The sequence below is a fragment of the Saimiri boliviensis genome, chromosome 6 (assembly GCF_048565385.1).
Source record: "Saimiri boliviensis isolate mSaiBol1 chromosome 6, mSaiBol1.pri, whole genome shotgun sequence".
Lineage (NCBI taxonomy): Eukaryota > Metazoa > Chordata > Mammalia > Primates > Cebidae > Saimiri > Saimiri boliviensis.
In genome coordinates, this window is record NC_133454.1 from 88,288,844 (window position 1) to 88,315,069 (window position 26,226).

Consider the following 26,226-nt stretch of genomic DNA (forward strand, 5'->3'; position numbering starts at 1 on the left):
GGATGGCTCAGGATCTGAGCCCACACGCAGATTCCCTGGGCCCCTTGGGAGGAGCTACTCTGAGCCCAGGCCTTACAAGGGAAATGACTGGGCTGCAGCTGCTGTTGGGACCTGTGGCGCTAACATGGGATGAGTGCTTGGCCAACAGGGAGGGGCCTGGGTGGGACCTGAATGTCTCCTTGACCTAGCCTTGGGCTCTCTGGCACATCTGTTGGAACTGGTGACCTGCCAGCCACTGTGTCTTCCCTGGAAGCCTTCCACACCTGTCCTTGAGGCTCCCCATGGCCCAGAGCATCTGTCAGGGCCGGGGCTGAGGCTGTGTGAGAATCCTGCAGAAGGGATGCAGTTTGGCTTTACACACGTGGACTCGCTTCATACTCGAAGTCTCCACAAGGGGCTCCAGTGAGCAGAAGGGCAAAGCTCTCTGTGTGCCCATGCTGGGGAGGGGCACAAAGACCCAGGTATAGGGAGGCAGGCAGTGGAGGGGAGAGGCAAATCACATAGACCCAGGAGGTTAGTTTTGCTCAAAATGCTCCGTTTATTGCTCTATTCAATGACCACGAGCGAATTATAAAAAGACACCAAATGTCTCTGTCTGCCGTGGGATAAATATTTAAAGTCAGCAATAAAAACACGTGGCTCCAAGATAACACATGTTGCCAAAGAGTCATGCATGCCCTCCTGATGGGCTCTCGACACACGCATGGACACGGGAAACACGCAGAGCGACACGCAGTGAGACTTCTAGGAAGGCTTTCCCACAGTGACGCAGAAACATGTCTCACACAGATATGGGGCTGAGTCCCCATCCAAACCTTGAGCTCCCCTCCCCTCCCACACAGGGCTCAGATCCTGTGGGTTCCCCACGCCCCATCTGCCTGCTCCCTCACCAGTGCCTCACAGGCTGGGCACTGCCTCCCGAGGGCATCTGACACCCAGAAGCCACCCTGGCTGTGATGGCCGCTCTAACCTAGAGACCTCTCCCTCAGCTGAAAGCTCTCTGGTAACCCTCCGGTGCTCCCCATGCCTAACTCCCGGTCATCTACCTTTTGGGAGAAGTGCAGGTGGGGCTGAGGCAGGCACCTCTGCCCAGGTTGCTTAGGGGCTGGAGCTCATTACCCCTTCCTGGCCGAGGAGACACAGTGTCCGGTACAGACAGCAGAGACGGATGGACAGACAGAACACACTGCAGCAGGACACATGGCACGGAAACGTTCTGGATCAGGTAGTGATGGAACCATCGTTAAAAACTGGGGCCCCGGGTCTGCATGGTGTGGGTCAGGCCCTGGGGCCCCAGGCCTGGCCTGGCGTGTCCCTCCCCAACCCTGTCCCCTACTCCCCAATATGTACAGTAGGAAGAGTGATGCTGGAGGGTAGGGGCCAGGCCAGGCTGACAGAGGACAGAGGGAGCCGACTGAAGGGGAAGAAGCGGGGAGCAGGCCCAGGACCCGAGGCGGGGCCCTGGGTGAGGGCCGAGACTCAGGCTGGGCCGTGCCCAGAGAACCTTGCAGGAGAAGCGCAGTCATTCTGGGGATTGGTGGGACAGCTGCTTTTCATAGAGGCTCATGACGTGGTGCACAAACTGGTACTGCTCGCATGTCTGGATCATGCCGCCCCTGCCCGGCAGAGATGCACAGTGGTGGCAGGGAGGGTCGTGGAGGGATGGGCTGCGGGAGGGTGTCTCAAAAGCCACGGAGTAGCAATCCCTTGCCAGGCCTGCTAGGGGCCTTGGCCCTGTGCATCTTGGAGAGACCAACCCTTGCCAACCATTACCCTCTGCCCCTTCCTATCAAGGACACAGAGGACACGTCCTGCCACTTTCAGCCTCTGTCCTTCTGCCCACCAGCTCTGCTTCTCTTCTCTCTTCATCCGCGCCCCCTCCCCCGCTGCCGGGATCCCGCCCCTCTACCCAGCTGCACTTGCTGCTCCTTGTCTGCCCATCAGTCCATGCCAGTGTTTCCCATCTGCCCCCATCCTCCATGCACATGTGGGTCTCTCCCTTCGTCCACTTGGGGCTCTAGCTCCCTTGTGTGTCCCCCACCCCTGCCCGCGGACTGACCTGTCCTGACGGAGCTGGCACGTGGTCTTCAGGATGTCCACCACACCCTCCTGCCGCAGCTGCTGGCAGCAGATGCTGGTGGCGATGAAGCAGCCGGTCCTCCCAATCCCTGCACTGAGGGCCGAGGGGACCGGTGGGGTGAGGGGCAGGGCAGTCCAGCGGGTTGGTGGGCTGCCCCGCTCCAGTGGCTGGCTGGGAGGACCCACCTGCAGTGGACGATGATGGGGGCACAGTGGGGCCCCTCCTGTTGGGCTGCCTCCTCCACCTCCCGCACCAGGTGCAGGAGTGGGGGTGCCCGGTCTGGGGTCTTCTGGTCGGGCCAGGATGTGAACCAGTAATGCTTCAGGCCTCGCTCCTCAGTCCCACTCTGTCGAGGAGACAGAGGCCCACCCCTGGTATGTGTGAACTCTTTCAGCCCACAAACCAGCCCAGAGATAGAGATAGGATGAGAGGTGGAAGAACACAAGAAGCACGCAGAGTGGGACTCCTTAACCCTTCCATCTAGGCCGTATGGCCCAGTGGCACCAGAGACCCAAAGCCCGCTCAGTTGTCGGGGTTGGTCAGCAGCGTTGACATGGATCTTGCCTTTGGTTCTGCTCCAACAACTCCAGGATCATCCAAGAGGGGCCAAGAGCCCCTTCTCCAATTTATTACTGTCTCCAGCGTTCCTTATATTAATAAATGGCCCCCGAGTCGTCCCTTTGTCACACAGCCCAGCCCGGTTCTCTTCTCTTGCTGTGCGTCGCCTGCCCGGCTTGCCTCTATCCTCAGTGCTACAATTAGTGCTGCAAGTTTTACCACCTCTTCACACTGCCCGCTTTACTCCACCTTGACCTTGATCGTTGCTCGAGTGTGTGAGATTTCTCCCTCATCCCCGACTATCCCAGATCCACAGAGTCAAAACAGCCTGTGTACAACACACACCTGGACGTACCGCTCTCCTGCTCCAAACCCATGGCTTTGGGCTGAATGTGTGTCTCCCTAAGTTCACATGTTGAAACCAAATTCCAAACGTGGTATTGGAAGGGAGGGCCTTTGTGAGGTGATTAAGCCATGAGAGCAGAGCCCTCATGAATGGGATCGGTGCCCTTATAAAAGGGGCTCCAGTGAGCTTTCACTCCTGCCATGTGAGGACATGACCCTGGACGCGGGCCCTCACCAGGGTCATGGTGCCTTGATCTTGGGCTTCCCAGCCTCCAGAACTATGAAAAATAAACCTGTTGTTTGTAAGCTGCCTGGTCTATGGTATTTTGTTATAGCGGCCTGAGCAGACCACAGCATCCTTCAGTATCTCTCACAGCTCTCAGAATAAGACCCACTCTCCTTAGTCCTTTGCTTGGCAAGTAAGATACCTGCTACAGGGCCTGCCCTTCCAGATACGTCTCCTTCCCCTGCATGCTTGTGCTCAGTGCTCCCGCACTCCAAAAGGTTTGTAGGTAAACTCTCAGCAGCACACGCAAACACACGTGCACACACACATGCACACAAGTGTTCCGTCTTCCATGCCCTTACTTCTATTTTTCTCTTTGCTGGGAATGCTCTCCTCACTTCTTGCTTACTTATCCTTCAAGACCCATTCAGCACCACCACTTACAGGAAGCCCTCCGTGAGCACATTAGCTGGCAGAGAGTCCTTCTTCTATATATACATGATTATACATACATATGACATACATATCCTATATCCTATATATCTATCTCTAGCTCAGTACTTACCATCTTATACATGCTTCTCAAGGAGAGAGTCCAGGCTTTGGGCAGCTGTGTGTTCACAGCACCCAACCCAGAACCAGGCTCAGGCCAGGTGCTTGTAATGGTTTATGGACAAAAGTAAATTCCCTCAAACTCCAGGATGCCCTGGTTCTTCCCTCACCATCCCCATGGCATCCCCCTGCCTCATCTCAACCTGTCTTTCTGGGGGAATTTCTTTATTATTATTTTATTTTTATTTTTTTACTATGACTTTCCAAGCTGAGAAGGCATACTATTTTTTTTTTTTTTTTTTTACACACCACCTGCCCCCAGTTCCTGCAGCCTGGCCCTCATGATGGGCAGGTGCTCACAGGCCGGCGGTGAGTGGAGCTTTCTGGGGAATTTCTACCCAGGAAGGCAGTTTCTCAGGTCCTGGGTTTCCTGGCTGTGTGAGCCACCACTGCCTCTGCTCTTCGTTTCCTGACCCTTCATACCCTCCAACAAGTCCTGGATCTTAGAGCTGCTTGGGGGTGTGGGGTACTACTCTCTGGGGGCTGAGATGCTCTCGACACCCTCCCTAGCCCCTATCCAGTGGGAGAAGGGGCAGCTCAGAGGGCCAAGTCCCAGATCTTGTGCTCAGTAGCCCCTGTGGCTGTCAGCATCAGTGCACTTCCTTGGTTGCTCCTGGATACAGCACCAGCTTCCTGGTGCCTGGCTCGCCTCTTCCAGCCTTTGGGGTTATTACAACCTTCCTTAAACATGGGTCTTATCATTTCTCGCAAACAGAATCCACTAACCCCAATTCCAAAGGAATAGTCTCCTCTATTATGCTGATCCTGGAAGAAGCACAACTTCAGGGTGGGAGGATACCTTCCCCCACTCTTCTGGGCTGTTTTGTATTGCTCATATTTTGTGGATCTTCCTTTTTCTTGCTGTTTTCTGTAACCACAGCCTCCCTGTGCAACCCCAAGGCAGCAAAGAGTGCCTGCCCTCTTGTGGACAGATTGGGCACTACAGGCCAGAAGCCCAGAATCCCAGGTGAAGAGATTTCTCGGCAGGATCTCAAAAAGTCATGAAGAACCCTCAATCATAAGGACAGTGCTGGAGGCTGCTGAAATCCCCTCATCCAGAGAGTCCTGGCCTTGGAAATGTCTGAAGCATAGCTAGAAGGCATTATGAATGACAGGGTAGAGAGAGAGCCCAACGGCATGAAATGCAACCGGGAGATGCAAGGGGAACCCTGCATCTGGCCCCCAAGTCCATTCACCTCCTACTCATCTGTACTTACTAGAAAATCTGGGAGTGACACTGGCTTTTATGTCAGCTACAGTGGACTGTGGGGACCTGTTCTCCGTGGAGTCCCTAGTTAATCCCCTACACTCGTCCTCAGCCTCGCCCAGCCCCGCCCCAGGCCTCACCTTGAGGGAGATGAGTCGAAGCCGGTAATCCTCAGTGTGAATGACTTTCTGCACAGTGATCTCAACACCGTCGTACACCACCTGCTCCTCCGGCCAATACTCGGTGCATTTCTGCAGGGGCCCAGATCAGGCTCCCATGCGATCCTGTTCCCTTCCCACACTCTCCCCAACACCCTCCAGGGCCAGCGGAGAGATATACAAGGGCAACAGGGTTGCTGCTACAGGATGCTGGGTTCAAATCTCAGCTGCAGACTCTATAAGCTACTTCCCTTTCCTGAGCCTTAGTTTCTTCCTCTGGAAAACAGAAGTGCTACCCATATGAAGGATGGAGATTCGGTTAAATGGGCCCTTATGGGCACAGGAGTAGCCAACACCTGTCCTGGCAGGCTGGGAGGCAGCAAAGTGCTGTGTTTAAGGTCACGGGCACTGGAGGTGGAGAGGCCACCTCCAGGCATGCCTCCATCTGTGAGGCCCTGAGGAAATGACTTAACCTCGCCGAGCCTCGCATCTCCACATCGGAGTGAGCACCGCCAACCTCATGAGATTGTCATAAAGATTAATTTCAGAACAAGACACTTAGTGTAGGGCGCAATGTAGCAGACATTCGGAATGGGGCCCGGGTCCCTACCTCGTTCATCTCCTCGATGTTGGTGATCATGACAATGATGGGCGTGTGCTCCTGCCACACCATGTGCCAGAAGTCGGCGACCGTGCTGACGATGGGTCCCTGAGTGGCGATGTACACCTTCTCCTCCCCACCGTAGCCCTGTGGCCAGCCAAGTCCAGGCTGTCAGAGGCAGAGACAGTGCTCCCGGGACCCCACCCCACACCTGGGCTCTTCCCAGGAGCTGGCAGGAGCCAGACTGGCATAAGGACAAGGCTGGAGGACGGATCCCATCAACTCAGGCCTTCCCTTCAGCAAGAGGCCGTCAGGATGGGGATACGTACCCGGATGTAGTTGGCATTAATGTAGGAACTCAGAGGGTCGTCAGGGTCTGGTGATGTCAGACACACTCTGCTGTGAGGGTCTGGGGTGGTGGGAGACAGGTAAGGCTGGAAGCTGGGCCCTCTGGTGCAATGCCCACCTTCTCTAGCCTATTCCAGGATACCCACATTTCTTCTGGGACCTGAGCAGTTCTTTCTTCCCTTGCCCAGTGGCAAAACACTGACCCATTCGTGGTTCATTTTACAGGTGAGGACTCAGGATGAGGAGGAGGGTGGAAGGAGAGCGGGGTCCTGGGTCTCTACCTCTGTAGGATCAGTACCTTCCTTAGCCTGTGCACCTTAAGCTGCCCTGTACTCACTGCATCTTCTGAAGAGGAGAAAGCTAAGCCAAGAATGGAATTACCTAGGGAAATGCCTGTAAAGATCTTGGACAGCAAGAGACAGCCAGCTTGAGTACACACTGTCATTGGCTTGCTGTGCAGGCTTGTAAAACACATGGCCTCTCTAAGCCTCAGTTTGCCTATCTTTCAAATGGAGGCAAAGATGCCTACGTCCTTCGGCTGTTGAGAAGATAAATGAGAAAACAGATGTGAAAGTTCTGTATAAACTGTAAAGTGATTTGTAAATATAAAGGGCTGTTAAGATTCGGGGTTAGAAAGTTGAGGGAGGCTATTAAGATGGAAACAATAGTCTCCCTATCTGAAACGAGATTGTAGGGGCTTAGCCTTATGTGCACATGTGCAAAAAGGTGTGTGTGTGTTTTTTTTTTTAAATTTATTTACGTGTCAAATCCTATTGTAAAAGGGTGTCTCTCTGTCATTCAGGCTGGAGTGCAGTGGTATGATCATGGCTCACTGCTGCCTCAAACTCCTGGGCTTGAGCGATCCTCCTGCTTCAACCTCCTGAGTAAGTAGGACTACAGCCATGTGCCATTGCACCAGGCTAAATGAAACAATTTTTTTTTTTTTTTTTAATGGAGATGAGGTCTTGCTATGTTGACTAGGCTGGTCTCCAATTCCTGGCTCAAGTGATCCTCCTGCCTTGGCCTCTCAATGTGCCGGGATTATAGGCATGAGCCACTGTGCCCAGCCCCAACCCTGCTCTTCCTCCTGGAGTAGATTTTGTTTCGTTCCAGCTACAGCCTTCCTGTACTCACTGTTCTCTCAGCCTGCAGAGGCCAAGACTGAGGTTGTGTGGGGTAAGCAGGGAAGCTGGCTGGGGGCCCAGAGTCCTGGGTTCTGGTTTAGTTTTGTTATCAGCCCACTTGTCCAGGACTCAGTTTCCCTGTAAAATGAAGGACTGGATTAAAGGCATTTCTAGTGTGCACGTCAGGAGGCTCTCAAAGGCAGTATAGGGGAGTCATGAAGAGAGCTGGAGAAGCTAGGTTCAAATCCTGATTCCGCCTTGTAGCAATGTCAACATGGGCAAGTTACTTCATCTCTCTGGGCCTCAACTGTAACCCGTGGATGGTCATTCCCCAAGGACCATGTTTATCTTGTAAATGTTAAAGGAATTAACCTTAAGAACTCGAGTCCTTATACCAGTAACTTGGCCAACATACAGCATCAGTTGCTGGTATAATTGCCATTATTACAAGTTCTGCAAGTTAAAGGATAAAAAGAAGGATCCCAACCAGGTAGGAGAAATAGGGGAGGTACAGGGCACAAGCTTCGCCTCTTCAGCCCAACCCCACTGCCTGAGGTTTTGGCAGGTGATTTGGAGGCAGTTCTTGTGAAGTGAGATTAGAGGGTGGCAGGGATGGAGAGGAGTGAGGGGAAGTGGGAGTGGGGCTTCTGGGGGGCCTGCAGCAGAGAGGGGCCGGAAGCTGTGTACGGGCCATCTGCAGGCAATGCTGTTCTGTCAGATTCACGTGCACGGGGCAGGGTGGGAGTGGTGAGAGGTGAGGCGGGCGAGGAACCAGGTGACAAAGGGTCATGTAAACCAGGCCTAGAAAGCTGGACTTAGGCCGGGCGGGGTGGCTCATGCCTGTAATCCCAGCACTTTGAGAGGCTGAGGTGGGCGGATCACTTGAGGTCAGGAGTTTGAGACCAGCCTGGCCAAACATGGTAAAACTCTGTTCTACGAAAAGTACAAAAATTAGCTGGAAATCGCTTGAACCCGGGAGGCAAAGGTTTCAGTGAGCTGAGATCATGCTACTGTACTCTAGCCGGGGCAACGGAGTGAGACTCTGTCTCAAAAAAAAGAAAAAGAAAAAGAAAAAAAAGGCTGAATTTAAATCTGAGGATTACAAGGTGACAATGATGGCATTTAAGGCAGAGAACACAATTAGATTTCTGTTTTGCATCATTTTGGTGGCAATGGAAGATGGAGAGGAGACTGTGGGAGCCAGCGGATCCGTCAGAGTTTTACCACGATGATCCAAATAAGAAGTGTCAAGGATCACAGGGCTGTCCAGCCTGGCACAGCTCCAGGGGGCACTTACGTCAGTGTAGTCTACGTATGTGGTGTCCCCTGGAATTGGGCAACATGAAAGCCCTAACCCCCAAAACATCATTTGGCAGTGAGGCTGGATAAGAAGATGTTGATCTGAGAGATGTTATTCATTCATTCATTCATTCAAATAGGTGCAGAGCCGGGGATGGTGGCTCAAGCCTATAATCCCAGCACTTTGGGAAGCCGAGGCAGGCGAGGACAGCTTGAAGCCAGAAGTTTGAGACCAGCCTGGTAAACAGAGCCAGACCTCCATTTCTACAAAAATTAAAACAATCCAAATAGGTGCAGAACGTCTACCATGTGCCAGGCAGCATTGTTTCGATGCTTGGGACACAGCGGAGAAGGGGACAGAAATTGCTCCCAGCATCTTGCTCTCAATGCTGCCTGTTGGGTTACTGGTCACTCTGACTCTAAGTGTGCATGGACCTGTCTCCCCCATAGGCTGGACGCTCCTTGTGCACAGAGTCTGTGTCCTGTTTACATCTAAATCTTTAGTCCCTGGGACAGGAGCCAAGGAAATGTGTGTCCCGTGAATGAGAGGACAAACCGCAGGGTGCTCTGGATCTGAGAGGCAGCCTCTGCTAAGCCTCACCTGCCCTCTGCCCCGCAACCCAGCCTCTGAGAGGACAGAGTCAATTCTTGCTGGACACAGACAAGATTCTCTATTAGGCTCAGGGGCCTGGAGGCTCAGAGCATGGTTGGAGGCAGTTCGAGCCTCTCAGAATGCAGTGGGGACTGCATGGAATCCTGGTCTGCTCCCACCTTCCCCGAGTGGCCATTCTGAGCAGCCAGCAAAGCCCGAGGTTCTAGGCTACTCGAGTTCCTCCCTCCAGGTAGGGCTGGAATGGGGGAGGGCAAGATGAGGGAAGAGGTGAGCAGCCCTGAATAATCCATCCATCCTGGCCTTAAATGGCGCTTTGTTTAACTAGAACTACCTAGAGACTGCGTAACCATAGCAACTACAAGTCGATATTTTAAAAGTTAAAAATAAGTCATGACATCTTACATGTTGTTGGAGATGCTGATGGCAAAACTGCTTTTTAAAAGCCTTGCTACTCCACAAACTGAATGGAATAAGTTTACAGGGATTCACTTGCAACAAGTCAACCCCCAAGCTCGCTCTGGGGCCTGGGGTCAGAACTTGGCACGGGTGGCGGGCTCATTGAGGCTTCTTCATAAAAGTTATCTGAAAATGATACCCCGGAGCTGAAAGAGGAGGATCAGGTCACTTGGTCTAACTGCCCCCAAAGGAGGAAAACCCCTTTTAGACCTTCGAGGGGACCGCTCATGTAGCCTCATTTGGATACACTGAGTAACAGGGAGCTCACTCCCTAGAAGAGACATCTCATTCGTCTGTGGGAGTGGATCTCCCTGTTAGAGGGCTTATAATCTGACCACACTCCACACAGTGTAGACAGAGAGCCTGACCCTGGGATCACAGAGGCCCAGGTCTGAAATTCAGCTCTGCACTTCCTAGCTGTGGGACTGCCGATGAGCCACTTAACCTCGCTAAGCCTTAATTTCCTTTCCTTAAAATCCGCCTACTCTGAAAAGATAAAGGATGTGGAAGGTGACCTTTCAGACACCACACCGTGGCTAGGAGCTGCTGTCATCACCACCCTCTCTCTCTGGGTTTCTACAGGGCCCAGCACAACATGTGGCCAGGCAGGGCAAAGGACCAGAGTGCTGTGTGAGGAAGTGAACTTGCCTCTGCCCTCACGGGGGTGGTGTTTCCCTTCAGCCAGCACCCCAGCCCACTGCCTCTTCTCCTCCAGTAATGAGTATCCCCTCAGCCCTGGAGGCCCAGCTATGTAGGCTTACAGTCATCCTTAGGATAAGGGGGTCCCCAGGTGAAGCTGAGCCCGCCCCCACCCCCCCAGGGCAGTGAGTACTCACTGGGAAGTATGGTTTTGTACCGATTCTTTCGCACCAGCCCAGGGATGTCGTACTCTTTCGGATCCACAAAATTCATGGGGATTTCCTGCGGAAGGAAGATACGGGGTGTGAGCAGCTATGGGTCCACACACATGTTTGAATCCAGGGGCTGCTGTACCCCCAACTCCTAACCCAGGGGCTGGCTTGAGTGCATGCATTCATTCAACAAACATTTACCATTAAGAGAGTTAGTGCTCACAAAGCATTCAGAACAGGGCCTGGCTCATGCCGAGTGCATAAGAAATATTGTAATGGCTGTTTTTTATGGAGGGGCAGCCTGGCAGATGGTAGACAGTCAATAAATAGCTGATGAATGAGGAATAAAACAAAAAGTGACCTGGCCAATTGCTGCCTTCTTCCACGCTCCCTGGGAAGCATTCCTCCCCTGGGCATCCCTATCTCGGGACCTCGGTTCATGCTGCTCGCTCTGTGATGATACCCACCCCAGCCTCATCTCATATACCACCTCCTCTGAGAAGCCCTCCCTAATTCTCCAGCAGGAGAGAAGCCTCCTGAGATCCCAGGAGTATCTTCACCTCCCAACCACTGTCTGTGTCCACAGCTCTGAGTCTGAACCTCTCTCCTGGCACGTGAGGGCTCCTCAAATCTGGCCTCTCTTTACTTCCAGTTGTGCCTGTTTCTCCCCTGCTGTTCATTTGCTGTTCTCAGTCCTGGCTCCAGGTCTGAGCTTGTGACATTCTGCCTCCTGGGGGTACTGTCTCTCCCACCCCCAGCTCTCTAGGTTGTTCCCACCCTTTAAAGTTCACCTCTGAGTCTGTCTCCTCCTGCCACCCTCTGGATGACTCCCCATGCCCCTTGCCTCTGCATTTCCTTCCAGTCTGTCCACCAGCTTAGCCCCCTGACTGCACCCAGCTTCACACTGTTCATTGTTTTTGGACACATTAAGTATGCGCTTTGTAAAACGAGGATCATAAAATTTTCCAGGGTTTTGAGAATCAAAAGAAATTACAGCACATACAAAACTGGCCCCAGAGCGGGTGCTCAGGCCATGCTCCTTCCTCGACAATGACCCGGTGAACAGGGAATGAGGTAGAGGATGTAATTCTTTCTCGAAGGGGAGATGATGGCAGTGGGGGCTCAGAGCTGAGGCTGGGGTGGTCGAGGAAGGCTTTCTAGAGGCATCTGGAGTGGGTGATGATGTGAGTAAAGGCACGGCAGGAGAAAGACGCAGGCGGGGCTGGCCCAGTTTGAAGTGGACAGTCCCTGTAGGGGTGGGGCATGGGGCAGAGGCTGGGGAGGGAGGCTGGGGCCACACCAGGTGCGGTGCACTGATGGTGTATGCAGGTGGTGCCAAGTTCTGGAGAACTTGGAGCAGCAGATCAGACCGTGATGGAGGTCGTCTCACAGTGGGGAGCTACCTGGTCCACATAGGCCCAGGGCAGAGGCCAAAGGAAGGGAGCTGAGAGGGAGGAGGCACCTGCTTCCTCACCCCTCTGGCTTCTGTCAGGAGGAACTTGCCCCAAGTACTCTCGGCCTCTCGCCCATTCCTGCTCACAGAAGTGGGGAGTTACCTGTTTGGTGAATTTGGTTGAGGAACGGAGCTTTTGGGCCTCAGCCCCTTCCTTTCTCCTTCTCTCAGGGCCCTCCTGCCAGGAAAGAATTATAGGGGTGCCCTCAGGGAGATGTGCTGGCACCCCTGCGGTGGGTGGAAAGTGCGTCTAATTCCAGGCCTCAGTACTGGGAGGCTCACTCTTGCTATACCCCGCTAAGCCTCATTTCCAATCTGTGTGTTACTGACAATAAAGGTGACATTGTGACCTCCTATGCTTTAGCTCTCCACGGGCTGAGCACTCACACAGGTAAACAGGGGTGCCATTTATTGAGCCCCTCAAAGTCCAATAGGACAGTGAGTGAGGCGGGGTCAGCCTCAGGCCGGGATAGAAGTCAGCGGGAGGTGATTAGGTCCTAAGCTAGAGCCTCAGCGGGGGTAAGGAGGGGAGGCGACTGGAGCGATTTCAAAGGCAGAACAATGCTTGGCAGGAGGAGAGCGGGAAAACAGAAGAGTCAGAGTGAAGGTTCTCTATGGCTTTCAAAGCACAGTAGTGGGCAATAAAGACTTTGCACTGCCACTGTACCTGCGTCACCTGGCTGGGCGCTCTGCTCATGCTATTAGTCTCTTTAATCTTTGCAACAACCCTATTGTTTTTATCCCCATTTTCCAGATGAGGAAACTGAAGCTCAGAGGGAAAGCGGCTTGCCCAAGATGGTGGGAGAGCTGATCATAAAGTGATACTAATCTACAGCAGATGCTGAGTTCCAGGCACCACGCTCCACCACCTGGCTGGGTGGATGATTGACATGGGTCTGCACACAGTGGGGCGGCCGGCTCAAGGGAACTCACAAAGAATTCCGCCTGCAGCAGGAAAGGGTCCAGGGCCTTTTCGTGAAGCTCTTCTGCGTGGAGGACGCGGGAGGCGCTGAGCAGGTACTCGCGGGCTGACTCCTCCCGTGGGGACATGAGATAGCCAAAGCCCTCCTCGCTGCAGCCCGGAGTGCACATGTCCAGGGTCAGCGAGACATTGGAGCCCCTCCTGAAGGACCAGGAAAGGGAGAGTAAGTCTCAGAGGCAGAAGGGTGGGCATGAGCTGGGGGCTTCAGGGGTGGGAAAATGAGGGAGGGAGAGATCAGCTGGGAACAGCCCTTCCTCGGTAGGCTCGAGGAAGAAGAGTGTGAGTGTGACAAGACCCCCTGTCAAAGAAGCACGAATCTTAGCCCCGTGGCATTGGCCTGCCTCCCTATTTCCCGCCTCCTGCAGTGGAGATGCTAACTTAGTGGGGGTTTGGGGCTCCAGTTCTAAAATTCCATCCAAAGCCACCTCAACATGGCCTTACCCTGGACTCTCCTCCGTCACCACTGGAGGCTGTTCACCCTGTGGTCCCCAGGAAGCTCAGAGAGGGGCTATCTGCCTGGAGCACAGAAGCAGGGCTTGGGCCCAGAAGGACGGCTCCAGACCCTCTCCAGGATGGCCTAGCAGCCCTGGGACGAGGCTGCCAGTGAGTCAAGGACATACTGTCCACGAGAGGCCAGGACACTCAGCTGCCAGGAAGGAGGGAGTCCCACAGGCAGCATGGTGGCCGCAAGGATGTCTACACTGGACCAACTCTACTACACTCAGTGTCTCAGACCACTGGACAGGATGGGCCCTCGTTACATAGAAGGGGAAACTGAGTCCCCATGAAGGGCCATGAGTTGTTCAGGCTCTCCCAGTATGGGAGCTGAAACACAAAGCTAGGTTTCCTGACTCCACACCCAGTGTTCTTTCCATGACATCGCGTGGGTAACTCAAACTTGGTGTGATCTGGCTTAGCCACCTAGACTCTGAAAAGAGGGTGTCTACACTTCCCAGAGTGTGCTCTGTGGAACAGTATGAGATACCCTATAAAAACAGTTCTAATTGGTTACTCAGGGACATAAACAGGGCAACAATAGAAACTGGGGACTACTAGAGGAGGGAGGGAGAGAGGTGGGCAAGGGCTGAAAAATTACTGCTGGGTACTATGCTCAGTACCTGGGTGATGGGATCATTTGCACCCCAAACCTCGGCATCATGCAATATGCTCAGGGAACAGCACTGCACATGTACTACCTCAATCCAAAATTAAAAAAAAAAAAAAAAGAGTTCTGTGGTCAAGTGACCTTGGGAAATGCCACATACTGCCCCCTTGCTGATTTACAATGAACACAAGCATGTTAAAGGCTCTGACAAGTCCTGCAGCAAAGAAAAAAACCCAAACTTGCTTGAGCACGGGACAGTGTGTGTGAACATGTATACACCTGTGTGTGCATGGGCAGTAACAGTATTTCTCAGCATTCATCTTGGGGCACTTTGGTCTCTATGAATGACTTGGAGAGCACGTGTCTACACTGGCTAAGCTATGAGGCCAGCTCTGTCCTGGGCACTGGGAGTCAGAGTCAGACATCCACTCTTCTGATCAGGAGCTAAGAGCTTGAGGGCCCGTGGAGCCCACCCCTCCTCCACCCCTCCCACCTCTCCTGCAGACCCATGGACTTGACGGTGAGCGAGGCGGGGTCAGCCTCTGGCTTGATGTCCATCACACAATCAAACACAGGAGTCTCAGGCACCGGGTCCAGGTCCAGGAAGTCATCTTCAACCTTCTCCTCCATCCACTCAGAGTAGGTGAAGGAGGGCTGGCGGCTCACTGACTGGCGCCTGTCCTCAGGGGGCAGTGGGGTGGGTGGCTCTGGGGGTGTCCTCAGGAGGTGCCACACCTGGTTGGGGTGTACAGCATCACAGATCTGGGACCACACTGGCTGCCCCCCGCCCCTCCCCCAGGGTGTCTAGAGCAGCCCTGTTCTCCTGGGAGCTGTCCACAAGCCACTACCCCTGGATGGGAGGCCTCATGCCCACTCTCCGTTCCTGCCCCTCTCTCTCCCAGCCATCTGTTTCTTGTGGCTTCAGGCCTTCTCAGGGAGAGCTGGGGGTTCCTACACCAGCCTTCTCCCTTTCTCATCCTCTTTCCATAGACCAGATACTGCAATCCAATTTTCAGAAAGAAGGAGGCTTTTGCCCTAGGCTGGCGCACTTGTGCAAAGAGGCAGGTATCCCTCCTTGCCCCACTCAGAACGTCCAGCCTGGAGGTCAGATGGGAGCTGGTGGAAATCTGGGCCTCAAGGTCAGCGGAGGACAGCCTTGAGGTTGGGGTCAGGAGGTGCCTTACCAGGGTGGTAACGAGGACGAGGCCCAGGGACAGAGAGACGAGCAGCAGACTGGGGACTCCCCAGGTCCCAGAGCCAAGCCAGGCCTGGGGAACATCAGACAAACAGGTCAGGGTGGTGGTGGGGGCAGAGTTCTCAGCTCTCGCAATGACGACAAAACCAACAACCTGAAAATCGTGTTCCAGGTCTGGGGTGGGGAGCAGGCGGAAGAGCTTCAGGGGCTTGGAAGTATCCTCTAAACTCAGAGAAGCCCATCCAGAGGTTGGAGAGGGAGAGACTGGAGGCCCCCGGTAGATCCCTCCTATCCCAGGACTCCCCAAAGCTTACTCACCGTGGGTCCCAGCTGTTTCAGGAGCATTAGCAAAGAGGAGACGAGATTTGTGGCGTTCTGTGACCAGATGTGGCCATAGCCGCTGAACCAGAGCACCCCGCAGGCAAGCTGGGCACAGGGGAGCAGGCTGAAGACGGTGCCGGCCCCCTTCCCCTGTGTTCCCCCAGCAGAGCTCACCTGCAGCCTCAACCTGGCCCCGCACGGAGGCTCCTGAACCTCTAAGGTCCAGACTGGGCAGTTGAGAGCAGGGCCCCGGTGCTGTGTGCCCAAGGGAGGCCTCAGGACTTTCCTTGAAGAAAAGCTGACTGAAGGGAACCAAGAGAAAGCCCTTTCCAGAGGGGACCTCACAAATACACACATCAAAAGGGAAGTCTCCCAGAAAGGCCTCCACAGACAGGCGTTCTTGGGAGAACCCTGCAGGGCTGGGAGGTCAAGTACGGGAGGCCCTATGTCCCAGATTCCTGGGTTAGGGAGGCAGGCTGTGAGGCTTCGGCTGCTGACGTGGTAGCTCAGAATTCCAGCCTTCCCCTCATCCCAGCCCTAAGGGACACCAGGGAGGCCCCTCATCCTCCTGCCTTCCAGGTGGCCATCCTGGGGAGGAAGTGGGAGGCTGGCCCTCCGCCCGCCCTCGCTCCAGGCCCTCGTGAGGCCTGTGCCATCCTTACCAGGAACTGCGAGGCAGCGAACAGGCACAGGCTGCTCCTGACAGTGAGGGAGTGGCTCCCGGCGCCTCGAGGTGGTGGCTTCTGAGCTGGATCTGAAGGCGGCGAGGGAGGAGGGGGTGGCGGCATCTCTCTTGGTGAGTCCTGGAGCCTTTCGACCTTGTCCGGCGCCTCCATCACTACCGGCTGGGGGAGACCTGCGGAAGATGGGACGGGCAGCCGATGACGCTGGCCCTGTCCACCAGCAGGGCTTTGCCGCCCGGGCGGGCCGTTCCTTTCGGGGCGGCTGTGGCTGCCTCTCAATCTGGCATCAGTCAGCGTGGCTCCACTTCCAGCAGTCCCCCTCGATTAGCAAAGCAATATTCACCTACCTTCGTCAGAAAGAGCTAAGTGTGGGTGGACAAATTATTTCTCTTTTATTTCTCCAGTAACAGAGTTAAAATGGCAGGAGGTTTTTCAGGGAGTTAATATAGTTGTAGTTATGCAGCTTCATTCTTTTCCATTTCTTAAGGAAACAAAAAACAACCACCTCAAACTCAATTAAGAGAAGCAGCAGCACCAAAAAAGAAAAAAAAAAAAAAAAAAAAAAAAGACAGGGCATAACCAGGCTGTGACCCTGAGCAACCCACCCACGCCTGCCCTGTGGATTCTTGTTTCTTGTGGGCCATGCCCTAACTGGGACTGGAGGCCAGACTCTTGACAAGACCACAGCCACGTGTCTCCAGACCATCTCAAGGCTCCCTGCACACGGAGAGGGGCTGGGGGCAGTTAGGGAGAAATGCAGGGCGATCTTGGTGTAGCAGAATTGATACCAGGTATCTGGGGCCAGTTCTGGGTCTGTCCCTAGCTGGTGTGACCTCCAGAGAGTCACTCCCTTTCTGGATCTTAAGTTTCCCCACCTGAAAATGGGGTTCGGGTTTAACTCTTATTTTTCTAACTGTGCTTTACAGAGCCCTCGTGTTTTCTCAGGTGCACAGGGCTGAGGCCCCATGTCTGCTTCTCAAGGGCAGAAGCTCTGCCTGTCCCTGTGCCATATACTGGATTTCTGCTCAGATTATTTCAAGGTAGAGTTCTACTACTAAAGAGTCTGAATAACCTTGGCTTAGATCTCAGCCCCTGGCTAGAGCATGGGGATTTCAGCTGCAGCCACCTCAGTGAGTCCCAGATACTGGAGGTCTGCACCCAAATTCACAGGATTTAGTTTACTGTCAAGAAGAGAGGGACAAAAACATGGATGTGTACAGTTTGACAGCTGGGAAGGGGCTGTCCACATGTCATGGTGTAATGGGACAATGGGCTAGGGTGACAACAGAACCACGTGAGCCCAACATAGCTGTTTGTCCGTGAGTGGCTCGCTCACTTGACCGACATTGACTGAACATCGCCTGTGGCCTAGGTGAAGACTGTGGTGTAGAGAGCCCAGGTCCTGGGGCTGTATTTGTAGCGCAGGCCCCTCTTCCCGCACGGGCCCCTTTCAGCTGCACTCCTTGCAGTCCCTCAAGTAAGCCCGCCCCCTATGCTGTGACACACTATTCCCTCTGCCTGGAACATCCCTCCAACACCCTGCTCCCCTCCTCTGCCTCCCACACACTTTGCCAAGGTAACTCCTATTCATCTTGTCGATCCCAATCAGATGTCCCCTGAAGTAGGTCCTGCCCTAACACACACAAGCACCCCATGCCTCTCCTTCATATCACCACCAGCAGCAATATGCCTGGAATGTGCAGGGGCCCTTCTCTGCATGCATTACAGGGGTTAATTTCTTTCTTTTTTTTCCTTTGAGATGAAGTTTCACTCTTGTTGCCCAGGCTGGAGTGCAATGGCACGATCTCGGCTCACCGCAACCTCCACCTCCCAGGTTCAAGCAATTCCCCTGCCTCAGCTTCCCAAGTAGATGGGATTACAGGCATGAGCCACCATGCCTGGATAATTTTGTATTTTTAGTAGAGCTGGGGTTTCTCCATGTTGGTTAGGCTGGTCTCGCACTCCTGACCTCAGGTGATCTGCCAGCCTCGGCCTCCCAAAGTGCTGGGATTACAGACGTGAGCCATGGTGCTTGGCCCATGGGTTGATTTCTTCATTCTTCACAGTACCTCTATTAGAGGTAGAGTTTCTACTACTATTATCCCCATTTTGCAGAAGAGGGAGACAAGGTGCAGAGAGGTTAACAGAGCTGCCCAAGGTCACCTAGCTGCGAAGGGTGGAGGTGGGTTCAATCCAGGGCAGTCAGATCGGCTCCAGGCTACATTACACTTGCCATGGGTTGTAAAATAATTTTTGAATATCATCTCCTCTACCCACCAAGAAGTTCCATGAGGGTAGAGCAGCATCAGCTTTGTTCATCCTGATGTCTAAGGTATGTAGCACAGGTCCTGGTGTGTAAGGCTACAATACCTGTTTACTAAATGAGTGAACGCTGATGGGCAAATGGTACTCTTTTGCTCAGTTTTTTTGCCTGATAAATGGAGATAATCATACATACTTTGAAAAGCTGTTTTAGATAGTACAGATGAAACACCTAGCATAGTGTTCGGCATTTAGTAAGTCCCCAAGAAATGGCAGATTATAATGCTCACACATAATTCTTGCCTTCAGAAGGCTCCAGTCTTGTGGCTAAAACAGACCAGTAGAGACATGTTTATAATACAGTGCATTAAGCAATAAATCTAAGTGCCAATGGAGTCTAAGAGGGTCATGGGAAGGCATCTACCTTTGTCCATGGAGCTTATAGCTACTGACCACCTGAGCAGTCAGCTCAGTTCCTGGGAGCAAGATGAAAAAGGAAAACCTGCTGCTAAAAGACACCTTCCCCATCATGTGGAAGGCAAGAGTTCCTACTATTGATAAGCAGAGGGTTGCTTTCTCAAGGGGCAAGGTCTCTGCCCACACACAGTTGATAGGTGATGCCACATATGGAAGGGTGGAAAGGGACAGACCCAGGGGTCTCCTGGCTTTAGTGCCTTGGTTCTGCAGAGTGTGTATTGCAGACCTTGGGCAATACCTTGTTTTCCCTGGGTGTCAGTTTCCTTATCTGTAAAAAGAAGCGCTTGATCTAGAATTCAGCCCTTCTTAGATGTTTCTGCAGACCTCAGAGAAGGAACATGGGCCTATGTGGAATAACATGATCTTGGACTTTGCTGCATTTTTTTTTTTTTTTTTTTGAGATCAAGTCTTTCTCTGTTGCCCAGGCCGGAGTGTAGTAGTGCGATCTTGGCTTACTGTGACCTCTGCCTCCCGGGTTCAAGCAATTCTCCTGCCTCAGCCTCCTGAGTAGCTGGGGCTACAGGCATGAGTCACTGTGCCTGGCCAATTTTTGTGTTTTTAGCAGAGATGGGGTTTCACCATGTTGGCCAGGCTGGTCTCAAATTCCTGACCTCAGGTGACTCGCCCAACTTGGCCTCCCAAAGTGCTGGGATTACAGGTGTCAACCACCGCACTCAGCCTGCATTGTTTAAGACATATGGTTATTCTGCATTCTACATTGCAATAGATTTGTACTCATTTTGATATGAAAATAATGGGTTTCATTTCCCTCTCCTGAAGCTTCGAATCACAAATTTTGCTTCAGGAGGATGTGTGACATTTATCCTGTGGCTTTGCCCTCAGGGGTACATGCAGCCCAGTCTGAGAAGCATGGAACTTGACTGCAATAAAATGTCATGCAGCCATTATAAATGACTCTGCTGATGAATATTTGATCACATGGGAAAATTTTTGATGGTATGGACTAAGAAAGGCAAGGTTACAAAACAGTATGATCTCACTGGCCTTAAAAATTAAGAAAGTATAAATATGTCTGTAAAAAGATAGCAAATACCTGATGTGAGATGAGAGGTTAACATGAGATAGAGATTGTACAGCATGGGGCAGTGAATGCTTGGCACACAGTAAATGGGAAGACTAAAGCCAGGTAGTAATACCAGTTCTTTGGGTTGGGGTGAGAATAGAGGTGATTTCATTTACATATCTTAATTTGCTCTACTAGATAAATATATATGTGTGTGTATACATACACAGATGGATGCAAAGATGTATTTGTAGTGGGAAAAATATATTTTTTTAAAAGATCAGAGTTCTGAGTTGATATCATGAAGCCTAGTTAGGATTCTCAGGTTTTAGGCCTTGACTCCCACCTGTCACATCTAAATGCATACGCTGGGATGCAAGAGATTGACAGAGTATTCGTGGCTCTATGAGACCCACCTAGTAGCCAAAGAGCCACTCAGAAGGCAGGTCCCTTGGATAATGTGTGATCATCACTTTTGCATATGTAAGACCGGTTAACTGCCTTGCACATTATGGAGGCGGTAGGAAAAACTGCAGGCTCTAGGGCCTAAACGTGTATCTCAGAGACAGTGTACCTATGTAACAGTCCTGCATGATCTGCACATGTACCCCAAAACCTGAAGTACAATAAAAAAATTTTTTTAAAAACTACTGTTCACTTGGCAGCCCTGGGGACCAGATGCATCCAACTGATGGGTATTTACTGGGCACCTGGTAGATGTACATCTTTTAGAGCAGGGTTCATTTAGATGTTTTTCTGGGTAGAAATCTGACTTTTTTAATCCAGCAAGATATGTTTCAAACATACACTAAATTCTGCTCATAATTTTTGGGGAGAGGCATGGACCTCAGATTAAGAACCCCGGATCTCAGGGGTGGGCAGTGGGTGTCTGTGATGGAAAGCAGTGTTAGTTTCAAAGATGGAAAACTGGGCTAGGAGCCTGCCACTCTGGTTTTAGTCTCTGTTGATTTGTACATGAGTCCAACACACATTTATTGAGCACCAATTATAATACGTCAAGCACTGGGAACACAGAGATTCAACGTCATGCAATTGAGAAAAGCATTTACTGTGTGCCTACTTTGCCAAGCACTGGGCTAGGCTCTGGGGATACAGCAGTGAAGAAAACAGCTCCCGCGTACACCGACCACTGTGGTCCTAGGCCCATTTGTTCTTTTGGGCTCTGTCCTGCTCCTAGAGATGACGTCAGCTTCTATCGTTTTCCTGCTCTCTCCTTTACTCACTGCCTTGTTCTGGGAATAATACCACCTCACCGGGCTGGCTCTGTGCAGTTCCCAAAGCGCTGCACACACAACTGCGTTTGCTTCTTTCGGCAGCCCTATGAGGTAGACATGATCATCACCAGCCCTATTTTGTCAGTGAGAGGTGGCTGCTTGTGTCAAGGGCTGGATTTTCAATAGTTCACAGTGAGGTAGCGGCTTTGCCATGCATGAAACCCTGACTCAGAGGCAGCTTGCTGACAAGTGATTTAACATCATGGGCTCACCTCTTGCACAGGATGAAGGGATTTTCCAGGCCAGAAAAATCAAGGCTTAGAGAGGTTAAGTGTCTTGCCCAAGTAAGTGCAGACCTGAGATTCAAACCCAGGGCTTCCCAGCATCAAGTGATATTTCCATTTTGCCATGCCGCTTCTCAGAAAAGGGTCACTGCAGCAAGGCACGGAGCTCCTGTGTCTGGGGCAGGTGTGGGGTGGAACCCTGAATCTTAATCAGCTGCATGGGGGTGGGTGATGTTGCAGATTTTGTACCTCGTCCCCAGCTGACAGAGCCTCAAAGTATACATGTGGTAGGGAGGGAGGGAAAGATGCCCTGGAAGGCAAAGCTCAGTATCGCAGGCCAAAGCTGTAGGATCCTGGGTATGGCATGCAGGCAAATGGCCTTCAGATTTCACCCGGGGCACAGGGAAACACTGTGACCCCTCTCCTGTCACCCAGCTCCCAAATCCCACCATTGAACTCTGCAGCTACTCTGTGCCCTGGAGCTGGCACCGCCTGAGCTCCAGAACTGTGGCTGCTCCTGTCAGTGACTCATTCTTTGAGCTCCCAGGCTGCCAGCCCACCGGAACTGGAGTGGAAGGCTGGCTCAGCCTGTTCCTGTTTACATGAATTAGGAAGCTCTGTCCCAATTAGCTTTTCTTCCCTTCCCAAGGTGGCCAGCAGTCACAGGGAGCCCTGCTCAAAAGAACATGACACTCAGACCTGCCTGGACTTCCTGAACTCCTCACTGTCAGAGCCTGACAGGCCCTGAGGGATATCTGGGTGTGGGTTAGCTCATTAACGTCTCAGATGGAGAAAGAGGCCCAGAGAGGGAAAGTGGCTTGCCCAAGGTCAACAGCCAGCCAAAGGCAGAGCCTGGATGTTGAAGACTTACTGTGTGCTGGGTGCTGCTCCAAGTGCTCTACATGTATTAACACATTTCATCCTCACAACAATCCCAGAGGGTAGGCGCTGCTCTTACCTCCTATACACATGAGGAAACTGAGGCATAGGGAAGTTAAGTCACTTGGCCAAGGTCTGCTAACAAATGGGTGGAAGTTAAGACTAGAACCCAGGCAATCTGCTTCCAGAGCCCACGCTATTAGCTGCACACTAGATGAGGCTAACTCCCTATGCCTAGGACCAGGCATTCTGCCTCCCACACCACATCACTGTTAACAAGTCTCCAGCACCCTCAACCCTCAGCCACCTGGCTGTTGGTGCTGGGCTCCATGGCCTGTCACTGTGTCCAAAATGCCACCGGTAGACACTGACTTCTTGTTCATGGGATTGTTGCTCCTATCTCACTGTGGGGATGGAGGGGGGTGTGGGAGCGGTAGGGGTGACCTTGGGCAATTCCCCAACGGCTCTCCCCTGTGGAGGGGTGAATCCACAGGGAGGATTTGCTCCCCCCCCTTTATGCTCCTATCCTGCCAGTGTGGAGCCAGGCACATTGTCAGTCTTATGCTGTTCAATATCCACAGCAGCGCTGCAGGTTGACATGACTGCCTGTGTTTTGCATGGGGAGCCACTGAGGCACAGAGAGGTTAAGTGACTTGTCTGGGATCACAGAGTCAGTAGCAACAAAACTGTGACTTGAACCCAGGCTGGTGAGTCTCCACAGTCTATGATATTTCTCTTATCTCACAGAAGGGTCTGTAAACCCACAAGGGGCATGTGTGGAGCAGGTTTGCCTACCAGGCCTATTTTGAAGTTTCGCTTGGATAGGTCCAGAATCAAAGGGGGCACTGCTAGAGGAGCTGAGAAGGGCGGAGTGGTGGAAGAGTCTAGAAGGAATAGGCCCAATCAGCCACTCCTGCCATCGCAATATCACAGCCTCAGCCCTCCTGTGGGCCTGAGAGGAAGAGCCTGGACTTGCTGGGCACTGCTGTGGTCTCTGTACTCACTGGGAGAGGCTGGCGGTGGCCCTCCATTTTCTGCTACCTTTTGGGGGTGTGTAGCATGCAAACTAGGTGTTAGAGGGTGTACAGTGCTGAAGAGGAGAGCCCCTGAAACACGGCAGACACTCACCATGCACCTGCTCTATGCCTGGCCCTTGACCAAGATGATCTCCTGCCTTCAAGATGTTCTATGTTTCAGCCTCAACACTGACCAACAGGACTCCTAGTGAGAGAAGCCCTGGTGGGAAAAATTTCTAGCTTCTCCCAGCAAAGGCGAACACAAATGGATGTTGGATTTGGAGTTCTGGGAATGTGTTCTGGCTCCCTGCAGCCCCTCCACTCTGTTAGTCCTGCTGATCAGTGAGCAACATGACCAAGAAATCCACAGGCGGAGGTAGAAGATAATAAGGGCTTGGGCTGGCAGCGAATCCATCTCAGATGGTAAGCCGGTTGAAGGCAGGGCCTGATTCTTGTTCATCTCTACATTCCCTAGGCAGGCAGGATGGGGGTGGGAAAAGGAATCAAATTTGAGATAAGAAGATTCTAGACTAATACATGGGTGCTCATCATTTATCAGCTACATGACTTAGGCAAGTTCTTTAACCTCTCTGTAACTTAATTCCTGCTGTGGTTTAAAAATATGTCTGTAGTTCCTCACCATTTCTCCCATCAATAGGTGGCTTCTGTATCCCCTCTCTGGCCGATTGCACTGATGTAGTGAAGGTGGCAGAAATGTTGTTATAGGACTGTGAGGCTAGGTTAGAAGAGTCCATGTAGTCACCGAGTGCAATGGCTCACACCTGTAATCCCAGCACTTTAGGAGGCCAAGGCGGGCAGATTATGTGAGGTCAGGAGTTCGAAACCAGCCCGGCCAACATGATGAAAGCCCGTCTCTACTAAAAATACAAAAATTAGCTGGGCATGGTGGTGCATGCCTGTAGTCCCAGCTACTCCAGAGGCTTAGGCAGGAGAATCAGTTGAACCTGGGAGGCAGAGTTTGCAGTAAGCCAGAGAGCATGCCATTGTACTCTAGCCTGGGTGACAAGAGCAAAACTCCATCTTAAAAACAACAACAACAAAATAAAGTTGCTTCCTAGGACGTTGAGGATGCCATAAATTAAAATGTACAAAATGCTTAATCTGCTGCCTGGGACGTGATGAATACTCAATAAATGGTAGCCAGAATCTAGAGATGATGGGGAAAGAGAAGCATGAGGGAGAGGCAGCAGTAAGGATTTCCCTTTCATCTGCCTGGTGAGTCCCCCGGGAGGATGACGGGTGCCCCACCTGGACGTAGGCAGAGGCTTCGAGGCTGTTGGCCGGCAACTGGGGTCGGTGGATGGAGTGGGCATGGACTGGAGATGGGGGAGCTTTGTCACTGCCAGCTAATTAAGTCCAGAACGCTATTGAGCTTTCAAAACAAAACACAACTCAAGTACTCTTTGGATATGATACAATAAAATGGTTCTATCTGAAATTGCAAACAGCTTTGTTGCTGCAAACAAAGGCTCAGTTCTCTGAGCCTGTTTGGCGTGGAGGCCCAGAAGTATGAGGGTGAAAAGGGTCAATGAAACTCTGAGGGTGTGCTTCTCCCATCAGCTGCCCATGCTGAGAACTGCAAGAACTGACAGCAGAGGCCCTGGGGAAGTGAGGTACCAGAGGTCCCCAGTGCCTGAGGCTTAAGCGCAGATGCTTGGGGAGGAAGGGTCGGACTGGAGAGGGCATCTTGCTCCATCCTCCCATTTCAAAGATGAGAAAACTGATGAGGTCCAGAGAATAAGAGGCAAAACCAGGACTGCCATGCTCATCTTTAAGCCTCTAGTTCAGCTCTCTCATTAAGCTAGCATATGACGTTCAACAGGGATTGCATGTGGATATCTGGAAGGCCTAAGGCTTGAGTCCCCATGGCAGTGGAAGGCTGGGTCCTGGCTTGGGATTCTTTGAAGGGTCCTGTTAAATGCCCTCAGAGGTCTAGGGAAGTCCAGGTGACAGGAGGTGAACTCTTCTACCCCCAGGACACTAGGGTGGACAAATCCCAAGCCTCCAGAGGCTGCCACCATCGGATGGCCTTTGCAACTTGATAGGCTCACACCACATTCTCAGGGTGTTGGGGGCCTGCACTAGCTGGCTGTATGATCTTGGGCATCTATCTCACTACCTCAGGGGGGCTTCCAAGTGTCCTATAAATTCAAAGAGTGGGACTAGGGTTTTTTTTAGGGGTCCTTCTACCTCTAAAGATCCACTGCTACTTAAAAATAAATCTGAGCCCCTTGTTTTAGTTTAATTCAATGGCTTCCCTTTGTTCTTAGGATAAAGACCAAAATCCTTGCCTTTGCCATGGCTAATGACAAAGGATCAGGATGTTCTGACCCCTGCTTACCTCCCCAGGCTCTACCCACACCTTCCAGTTTTCTCTTCTTTCAGATCCTCTGTTGGAACCAGTATGGAAGCAGGGAAGTCTAGAAACTGGTGGTTCTGCTCTAGGATGCATTTATCAGCTACATGACTTAGGCAAGTTCTTTAACCTCTCTGTAACTTAATTCCTGCTGTGGTCTTAAAATATGTCTGTAATTCTTCACCATTTTTCCCATCAATAGGTGGCATCTATGTCTCCTCTCTGGCTGATTGCCCTGATGGAGTGAAGGTGGCAGAAGTTATGTTATAAGGCTAGGTTAGAAGAGTCCACATTGTCACTGAGCACTCTAGGGTGCAAATGTTAAATAAGTCCTCACACAGTCTCCAAGGGAGCATGTAAGCCAGTGTTCCCTCCTGCGCTACCTGTGGTGGGGGAGGGGGAGTAGAGAATCTGCAAGCCCGTGGCTGGGGGAGCTGGTGGCCAAGTGTTCAGGG

General features: G+C 52.2%; 1 protein-coding gene across 6 annotated transcripts in view; it reads right to left on the reverse strand.

Moving 5' to 3' along the window:
- Window positions 1-514: 514 nt before the first annotated feature.
- Window positions 515-26,226, reverse strand: part of PTPN5 (protein tyrosine phosphatase non-receptor type 5) — a 64,916-nt gene continuing 39,204 nt past the window's right edge. For 3 of the 6 annotated variants that reach the window (XM_074401217.1, XM_039470910.2, XM_074401218.1), the window contains 13 exons: window positions 16,197-16,390; window positions 15,532-15,639; window positions 15,203-15,286; window positions 14,512-14,753; window positions 12,865-13,054; window positions 12,035-12,109; window positions 10,464-10,548; window positions 6,117-6,196; window positions 5,797-5,934; window positions 5,169-5,279; window positions 2,266-2,426; window positions 2,060-2,173; window positions 515-1,616 (listed from right to left, as the gene is read on the reverse strand). In XM_074401217.1, the coding sequence (XP_074257318.1) occupies window positions 1,523-1,616; window positions 2,060-2,173; window positions 2,266-2,426; window positions 5,169-5,279; window positions 5,797-5,934; window positions 6,117-6,196; window positions 10,464-10,548; window positions 12,035-12,109; window positions 12,865-13,054; window positions 14,512-14,753; window positions 15,203-15,286; window positions 15,532-15,639; window positions 16,197-16,390 (1,676 nt within the window). In that variant the 3' untranslated portion in view covers window positions 515-1,522. The other 3 variants (XM_039470914.2, XM_010350965.3, XM_074401216.1) reach the window with 2 other exon arrangements.